General features: G+C 44.9%; 1 protein-coding gene across 1 annotated transcript in view; it reads left to right on the forward strand.

Annotated features, from left to right (window-relative positions):
• LOC106533139 (IQ motif and SEC7 domain-containing protein 2) overlaps positions 1–9061 on the forward strand; it is a gene marked incomplete in the record, with an annotated part of 41789 nt that extends 32728 nt beyond the window's left edge. The window contains 4 exon segments of the mRNA XM_014029380.1: positions 1084–1245; positions 1911–2132; positions 4327–4376; positions 4739–9061. Of these exon segments, the coding sequence (XP_013884834.1) occupies positions 1084–1245; positions 1911–2132; positions 4327–4376; positions 4739–5950 (1646 nt within the window).
• Between the last annotated feature and the right edge of the window lie 475 nt (positions 9062–9536).

A 9536-nucleotide genomic window follows, 5' to 3' on the forward strand; every position in this document is an offset into this window, starting at 1 on the left:
ACCATAGACTTTGAATGTAAACCTGCTGCTCCTGACGCTGAAATCGCGTTTGGTGTGAACGCACCATAAGGATAGAAGAATAAATGTGTGTATGTGTGTGTGTGCCCTTGTTTTTGCTACTTGGTGGGGACGATTTTTCAGGAAAATGCGGGCCTAAAGCCCAGTCCCCACGACTTTAGAGGCTGATTTTGAGTGGGGGCTTAGGTTTAGGACAAAGGTTTAGGTTAGTTTTAGGGTAAATGGTCAGGGTTAGGATACAAAATTTCCAAAAACTGAAAGGGAAGTCGATGGAAAGTCCCCACAAGGATAGAAAGACATAGTAGGTGTGTGTGAGAGATTTGAGGTCAGTAATGATCTTTAGACAAAATGTCCTGTTTTTGTCTAAATTTAAGTTAGTTTAAACATAATAAATGATAATTTTACTAAAWTTGTTAGAGGCTCTTGGTTTTTATTTTATTTTATTTATTTAAAAACCTGTAAATCTTACCTTCAGTTATGTTTTGTAGAATGTATCTGCTTGTAGTTAGAGTTAGCAGATAAAGTAATTACTTGTGTTTGTAAAAAATAGTTTTTTTATGACATTAGTTTTTAGCAGCCACCTCTTGGAGTGTGATGGGAACCAAAGCTGGTTCTGATTTTTGGTGGACCCAGGGTTCCTGCAGATCCTTAAAAAGTCTTAAAAGGCACTGAATTAATCAATTCAAAAATAAGGCCTTAATTAGCCTTAAAATACCTTAAATTAACCTTTCAGAGGTCTTAAAAATGTTAACACATTGTAAATAGGATGACTGAATTTGTCTCAAATATTAAAATAATTGGTAACATTTATTTTTTAAAACAATTTACCAAATTTACCACGGCTAGTTGTTTTGCGTTAAAATTTGGGTAAAATAGTTTCAGTTTTTTTTACATTTGTGTTTATTGTGAAGTTAGTTTTAAATTTCCTTTCGAGTGGCATTAAAAATCATTAAAAAGTCTTAAATTGAACTTGCCTTCAGCTGCAGGAACCCTGTGGACCTGATGTCAGGTTCAGCTGAAGGCAGGGTTGTGTTGGTCATGTTTCATTTGTTTTGTATTTTTCAGACTATCCTCACGGCATTCGCCTGACGTCTGCGAACCCCGGAGGAGAGAGGAAGGTGCTGATCGTCTTCACGGCTCCGAGCCAGCAGGACCGAGCCCGCTTCACCTCCGACCTCCGAGAGAGCATCGCTGAGGTCCAGGAGATGGAGAAGTACCGGGTGGAGTGTAGGTGTTCCCCTGGCAGAGCTGCTGGCTTTTATTTATTCAGCTTTTATTAAATCAATCAAACTTTGTTTTTACAGCACATTTCATATGAGTCAAATACATTTTAAAGTGTTTTACAGCAAAAATAAAAATGTAAACCTCGTGGACACAGTTCTGCTGATCTGCTAAAAGCAGAACTAGCTTCTCATTAGGATTAGCTTTTTGCTAACTTTGGGACCGTTAGCAGACAGATTAGCTTTAGCTAAATTATAATTCATTAATTTTATATCCACTAAAACATTTCACAAGTGTACAACTTTGTATTTATTCTGTTTATCCTCAATTACATAAAAACTATCTCCTCTCACAAGCAGCGCTGCCCTTCCCTGTGATTCCTRGAAAAGGCGGGAATCACCACAGCAAACAGTGACTCAGCAGAATTTCATGCTATTCAACATCCTCCTCTTTGATCTGTTATTATGTGAACAGGAGTTGAATAAAAGTCTCTGCTGAGTTTTATACTTGTCCTGAAAAAATTTAGATGCCAAACAGGAAGAGGTTTTAACGTGGAGTTTCAAATTAAAGCTTATCACTATTCTTCAAAAATAAGAGCCTGGCTCTGTCCTTCTTAGATCATGGACATTAAGGACAAATATTTGACGCCGTTCCTCCGTCTCTCTCTGCAGCTGAGCTGGAGAAGCAGAAAGGTGTGATGCGTCCCGGCATCCTGGTTGGAGCGGGAGGGGTGGGCATGGCAGGGGGCGGGGCCAGCTCRGGCGGCGGTGGCGTGAAGAACGAGGTGGTGAACGGCACCCTGGGTAGGCCCAGCCTGGACGACACATACGCCTCGGTGGACGGACTCAAACGCACGGCGCTCAGCTCCTCGCTCAGAGATCTCTCAGAGACGGGTAAGAACAGGAGTCCTGGTCCAGTCCTGGTCAGTCCTGGTTCAGTCCTGGTCCAGTCCTGGTTCAGTCCTGGTCCAGTCCTGGTCCATTCCTGGTTCAGTCCTGGTTCAGTCCTGATCCAACCTTAGTTCAGTCCTGGTTCAGTCCTGATCCAACCTTAGTTCAGTCCTGGTTCAGTCCTGATCCAACCTTAGTTCAGTCCTGGTCCAGTCCTGGTCCAATCCTGGTCAGTCCTGGTCCAGTCCTGGTCCAGTCCTGGTCAGTCCTGGTCCAGTCCTGGTCAGTCCTGGTCCAGTCCTGGTCCAGTTCTGGTCCAGTCCTGGTTCACTCCTGGTCCATTCCTGATTCAGTCCTGGTTCAGTCCTGATCCAGTCCTGGTCTAGTCCTGGTCCAGTCCTCATTTAAAGTGGTCTGGATCAAAGGTTCTTTGGACTCTGCCTGCTTTTGAACAGGGGCGGAGCTTACATTCTTTACAAGGAGAACTYTAGATTTYAAAATTCAAGATGGCCACCACAGCTAATTCTAAATGGCTTTAATTCGGCTGTTTTAAGAAATGTTGAGCTGAAATTTTGGGCCAGTGCTAAGGATGATCCAAAAAATCGTGCTGAATGCTAAGAGAGCTATTCAGACACACGAAGCTGAAGATTAGTGTAGAAGTAGCCGAAAACAATCTTCACCAATTTCTAAGTGCCTATCAAAAATTCAAGATGGCCGCCACTGCTAACTTTAGAAGGCAAAAATTCAGCAATTTTAAGACTAAATGAGATGAAATTTGTTGTAGCGTATTTAAGAATGGTCACATGTTGAATATTGACGTGTTTCTCAAATTAAGCTAACCACTAATGCTAATTTTACAAACTGCTGAAATTCCGCCATTTTTAACCATAAACAGCTAAAATATTTATGTAGTACAGTCAGTATTATCAGAACAATATTTAACAAAATCTAACTGTGAATAATTTTTTTTGGGGGGGTGGCACCTGGGGGGGCCGATCAGGTGCCCATCCCCAGCACCCCTCTGGCTCCGCCTCTGATTTAAACCCAGTCGTTCAGTTACTGAAGCCAAAGTCTTTGTGAAACGTTTAGATGTTTAAAGGAGGAGTTGTGTATCAGACGTTTTATTTCAGTGACGCACATCAGAGCCATAAACTCATCAGGTGGGATCTTTCTCAGCTTTTATTTCTCTGACTCACTTCTACATCTGTGCTGTTATGTAACGATGATAAAACCCTCTGATGTTCTGAGGAAGTGTCTCCACCTGCTGGACACACACACACAAACTGCATCAAACTTTAAAGGTTGTTTACGTTTTTTTAAAAGATTGTTATTTATGATTAATTGTTCTGATTCTAATCAGAAACTCAAGAATCAACTAACAGTTGTACGGGATAAATCTTGTGCCAGCAGGAATTGAATTTGAATTGCTAAGATTGAATCTGATTGTTCATAATTTGAAATTGAATTTAAAGTATTGTATCTGAATTAATTTACTTTGAAACTGTATTTTGGTTTATTAAAAATTCAGTTTGACTACTTTTACTTTCAGTTCCATAATTCAGATTTTTGTGTCACATCCTGGTCCTTGAGAAAGCCAGGCAGAGTAATCAAACACAGATCCACAGATTTATGTTTCACTTTGGTGAAGTTTCCCTTCTGGATGTAACAGAGTTGATGCAATCCACTGTAAAAGTGACAAAAACACACAAAGTTATTTTATTGCAGTGATTAATTTGACCTRTATGTAGAAAATGTTACATTTACATGATGACATCATGGATCAGATGCTGCTGACTGATGCTGAAACTAATGCATTCAGTTTCAAATTATGCACATTCAGATTCAATCTGACCAATTCAAAATCAATTTCTGCTGACATGAGATTTATCTCATAGTGTCAGAAGGTTACTGATATTCTGTCAGGAATTAAATCCTTCTGGAAACAAGGTTCTATGAATCCTTCAAAATAAAAGTATTCTTAATTTCATCTCCATGGAAACCATGTTTAGCATTCAGACAGGAAGCTGCAACAGTTAGCCTAACAACACCGGAGGTTCACTGACGAACATTTTATTTAAGTATTAAATTAAATTAAATTAAATTAAATTAAATTAAATTAAGTTAAATTATTTTAAACTTTTAGCCTGATGTTTTCTGGGGAACGAGTTTTAACTGCCTGATTCTGATTGGACAACAGGGAAGCGAGGTCGTAGGAACAGTGTGGGTTCATTGGACAGTACCATTGAAGTAAGTGTGTCGGTGGGCGGGGCTTAAAGYATGCATGAACTCATTGCACGCTGTGGCTGCATGTTGACTGAATGAATGTGGTGTTTCTGCGGGGGTCTCTTCGGCTGCATGGACCTGGTACTGGACTCCGTCTTCAGCTTTCAGTTTGAAAAGTCTGTTTTTGGGTTTATTCTCAGTTAGTTTGCATGTTTTRTATTTACAGATGTTAGAGTCGTAGATGTTAGCGCTGCTTTATATCGTTATTTTTTACCAACAAGCTGAAACGTTTCCTTTTTCTCAACTTCTGGTCCTGTAGGTGTATATTTGTAGTTTTTATTTTAACTCCGCCCTCTGCTCTGTTTGCTTCCTGTTCCTGTCCTCAGGGTTCCATTATTAGCAGCCCCCGGCCGCACCAGCAGCGCCCCCCAGTGGCTGCCAGCCTGTCCTACAGCCCCATGATGGTGCCTTCTTCTCCAGCAGCTTACCGGCCACACCGCCCTACTCAGAGCCCCGGTACAGGGGTGGGGGGTGGGCCGGGGCTCTGTCACAACCAAGGAGGGGTCAGCACCTCTCCTCTCGCGAGCGGGGGAGGGGCTGGGGCCGGAGGAGGGATGGTGGGTGGGGGTGGCCCGACTCCAGGAAGCCGAATGGGGAATTTCTTCGGCAGCCGAAGAGGCAAGGTTCCTGGTCCCCTGACGATGATGTCACCCCCACCTCAGGGTCCTCCGAGTCCTCTGATGATATCGTCACCCCCACACTACCCCGCCCCCGCGCCTCCCATCCCCCTCCCCTCCTCCCCTTCCCCATGCCCCTCCCCTTCGCCCAACCTCGGTCCGTCCGACTCGGGCGGAGTTGGAGGGGGCGGAGGTATTGGAGGGGGGCCGTCCAAGCTCCAGGCTTTGCACGCCCAGTACTGCCACGTCAACAGTGGAGGAGGCGGAGTCAGTGGGCACCCGCAGCAGCAGACCCCGCCCCCTCCCTATCACCACCATCACCGTTACCACATGCAGAGCGTCCCGCAGCACCACGCCCTGACGCACCGCTTCTCCGCACCCCAACGGCAAGGCTGCGTCCCCCCCCACCCCCTGCAGCTGCAGAGGCTGCCGCCGGGCTCCGCCCAGCACCCGCGCTACAACATGGCGGCTGGCTTCACCACGCCCCCGCCRCTGTCCCCACACTCCCCCGTCACCCCTACTACCCCGCACGGACTCTATCACCCGGGCCGGCCGGGGGGCGGCGCCAAGCTCCCGCTGACCATCTCGCACTCCCAGCCCCACCCCCACGCGCACACKCACTCTCACAACCACGCCGTGCACATACACTCCCCCCTCAGTCCCTCGCCGTCCGCCAACGCCTCCACCCACTTCACCTTCTCCACCCCACCGCCGCAAACTCCCTCGGCCCGCCTCGTCAGCCAGACGGCCCCCCAGCCCTACGCGCCTCAGTATCCACCCCTGTCGTCTATCCCGCCTCCCCCTCCGCACTCCCCCTTGCCTCCCCCGTCCGCCGCCCCGCTCTCCCCGCTGCCCCCAGGGGCGGGGCAGGGCGGCGGCCCCAAGGCCAAGCCCGTCAGCCGGATCAGCACGGTGGTGTGAGGCGGCAGTCCTCGGGGGCCGTGATTGACCCCGCTACCAGCCACCAGGGGGCGATAGTGAGACTGAGCACCCGCAGGAAGAGGAAGAGGAGAGGGGGAGGGCAGGTGCAGGTGCTTCAAGACAACCGCCTGATGAAGAGGAGGGCAATAAGAGCAGGAAAGAGGAAGCTACTCAGCCTGTGTTATTTTCATATCGACTTTCCTCACAGATGAAACGAACATCTGGACGACATTTTGATGAACTTTGATCCCTGCAGGAAAAAAAAAACCTTCTGGTTCAGAAAGATGAAGGAGAACTTCTGCTTTAGTGTTCATAACATCCTCATCTTCCCTTCATAGATCCCTGAGCCGGCGGACATGTTTGTAGTCCTTCAGACGGAACGTTGGCTCTCTACATGTCATGGTGAACAAACGTTCAGCGACCGGACCTGAAGGGACCCAGACCTGGAGGGACCCGGACCTGAAGGGACCCGGACCTGAAGGGACCCGGACCTGAAGGGACCCGGACCTGGAGGGACCCGGACCTGGAGGGACCCGGACCTGAAGGGACCCGGACCTGGAGGGACCCGGACCTGGAGGGACCCGGACCTGGAGGGAACCAGATGAGGGTTAGAGCGAACGACCATCCTGGGTTAAAGTTCAGGGTTTTCTTTTTGAGAGCAGGAAGAGTTCTTAAACAACCAATCACAGTCTAACTCCGCCCTCGTTTTGAGTTTGGACATGTCTAAAAGCCATGAGGCGTGAACAGAAGTGGTTAGCATCAGTATCGCTGTAGTTTCTGTGTTTTAGAGCGGCATGCGTGTCCTGTGCAACATCTACTGAGTATCGATGTCTGTGGGTAATATTCAAACGGAGGGATTTGTCGCGGTTTAAAAACCCAATCCAGCATTTATTTGGACACTTTATGTGGACGATAAACTTTTTAAGACCTTTAAAAAAGCCATCAACAAATCTACAGGTGTCTTTTTACCTTTTTGACTGAAAGCTTTGTGTTTGTGGATTACAGGGTTTCAGCAGGGGGCACTGAGCGGGACTTCTCCAGTTTCCCGACATTATTTATGCATTTTTTAGGTTAAATCCCATTAAACCTGTAAATGTTCTCCCCTTTAATCAAGTATCCCAGTGTATATGAAGTAACACAATCTGTCACCTGTATTTTGTGCTCATGATGTGTGAGAGTTTGTAAAGTTGCCAGAGAAGGAGATTAAGCTGAAAGGTGCCAAAATAGAAAAATATCATCTTTTTCTTTCTCTGATTATCCGACACTGATGCAGGCAGGGAGCTCCAGTATCTAAAACAAGTGATTTTATTTTGTAATATTCAGGTGAACGTGGCTCTAATGTCCTCATTAATAATGTTAATAAAATAAAACTGGGTGAGAAATTAACTTCAAACAGTCATCATGTCATCAACAAAACCAAAACCTTCATTAGAGTTAAAAACACTTGAAGAAGTGCATCATGTGTGCCAAGGCTTTAGTGTAAAAGACACAACTCTCAGCTACTACCATGCCGAACTTTAGCTCATTATCTGTAAAACTGACTGAGTTTTGTCACTTTAGCGACCGCTAATGTCTGTTAGCTTTAGCCGTCGTACTGAATCAAGCTGACTCCAATAGTTGATGATGGTTTCATTAAAATCAACTGGTCCATGAGATATTTTGCTAACAGACAGACAATCGAAAAGTATTTTTTTGTGAGATGAGACCCTGTAGCTCAGATTGTTTCACTCCAGCTCAGTTTTAGCCGTACAGCTAAAACACAAGAGACAGTAAGACCCCAATGACCCTCAGGAGGGAGGAGAGGGAGCAACTAAACATCTTCAACAGTCAGAACGACGCCCGGCTGTCTTCAGTTGAATTTATTTGGCCGTACGAGCCGAAGTTCCTGAGAGGAACCCTGGTTCTTTTTAAAAATTTATTTAAAAACCGACACCGACAGTAGTTTAGAAACTAGCAAAGATTCCCTAAATGTAAGTGAAGCTTTTTGTATGCAAGATCAGAAAAAAAATCCCGTTAAACATCTACCAATCCTTGTCGGAAAGAAAACTGATTACAGACACTTAATTTCCCACCCAGTCTGAACTGTTTCTAAACAAGACAAAAAGTTCTCATGGGGGCACATTTAGGGCCTGGTGCCTTCAAACCTGAGGATGGTACAGCATCAAATCACAAGGAATAAGATTAATTACAACCCACTGTGGGATGAAAAGACAATTCAGCATCAAAGTTGGTCTATTGGAAAAATAAAACTAAGCCATTTACTTTTTAAAACATGGCTGCTGGACTGAGCCTTTCACAGCCCAACAAAGACACAACGGACCTAAAACCTGGACCTAAATTCTTCTGAAAGGACTTGAGATCATCTCACTGGACTCAAACTGAAACCGTACGTTCATTAGCCAGCATCAAATGAAGAAACTCACCTTTAAACAGTATTTTTTAAATATACTTGACGGAGTCAGTGTTTAAGTTTTTTATTTTTCTCTTGTTTTCCATATACTGAGGACCACTGGATGTTTGAAGGCCTTGATGGCCGGAGAAAAGTTCTTCCACCTGAACAACTTTCCATTTTCTGACTTAAAACTAAACATCAGTGCTGGTTTTTCTCAGCTTCATGTATAAACTACCAGCATTTAACCAGATGAAGGGAAATTCTTCTGAATGCAAATGTTTCTTTGTGGATGCACCGGCTGTAGATAATACCTGTACAGTGTGTTCTGTTTTTAGTGGGGCCAGCAGCATCCRGCTGGAGCTGACCTCTCAGATTGCTTGAATTAACTCAATGAATGCTCTCAAAAAGACTAAAGTCCATCTGGGTTCTTCAGGCTGCTTGGGATTTTTACACCAGAAACCTAAAACTTTTGTTTCAGCTTCTTTTTGTTCAGGTTTCACATCATGGAGTTGTCTTTGGGCTCCTGCTGTCTTCAGCCTGAAGAACCTCTTCATGGTTGGTGTCTCACCGGGCTGCGACTGTTGGAGAGTCTCCAAAATGTCTCCAGAGGTTTCGTGGAGTTCTTTACCTTCCGGCAGCACACACAGAGGTTCACAACCACTTGTCATATACATTTAAACATACTGAAAAATTTTTTAAATAAATTTCCTCTTAAATTAGCTGCAGAGTTGTTGCGGACATGTCAAACTCTTCTCACTTTAGTTTCTGTAAAACTTAAAGCACTAGAGTTGTATTTTGATATTTGCAGATGCTCCTATTATGATGAAATGTTTGGTTCTAAAAACCACAAGATAAGGCAGTCGTACCATTCGATAGGCAGTCATACCATTCGATAAGGAAGTCGTACCATTCGATAAGGCAGCCTTACAATTCAATAGGTAGTCGTACCATTCGATAGACAGTCGTACCATTCGATAAGGCAGTCGTACCATTCGATAAGGCAGCCTTACAATTCAATAGGTAGTCATACCATTCGATAGACAGTCGTACCATTCGATAGACCGTCATACCATTCGATAGACAGTCGTACCATTCGATAGACCGTCATACCATTCAATAAGGCATTTATACAATTCGATAAGACAGTCGTACAATTCAATAGGTAGTCGTACCATTCGATAGGCAGTCGTACCA

This window comes from Austrofundulus limnaeus, unplaced genomic scaffold (genome assembly GCF_001266775.1).
Source record: "Austrofundulus limnaeus strain Quisiro unplaced genomic scaffold, Austrofundulus_limnaeus-1.0 Scaffold892, whole genome shotgun sequence".
Lineage (NCBI taxonomy): Eukaryota > Metazoa > Chordata > Actinopteri > Cyprinodontiformes > Rivulidae > Austrofundulus > Austrofundulus limnaeus.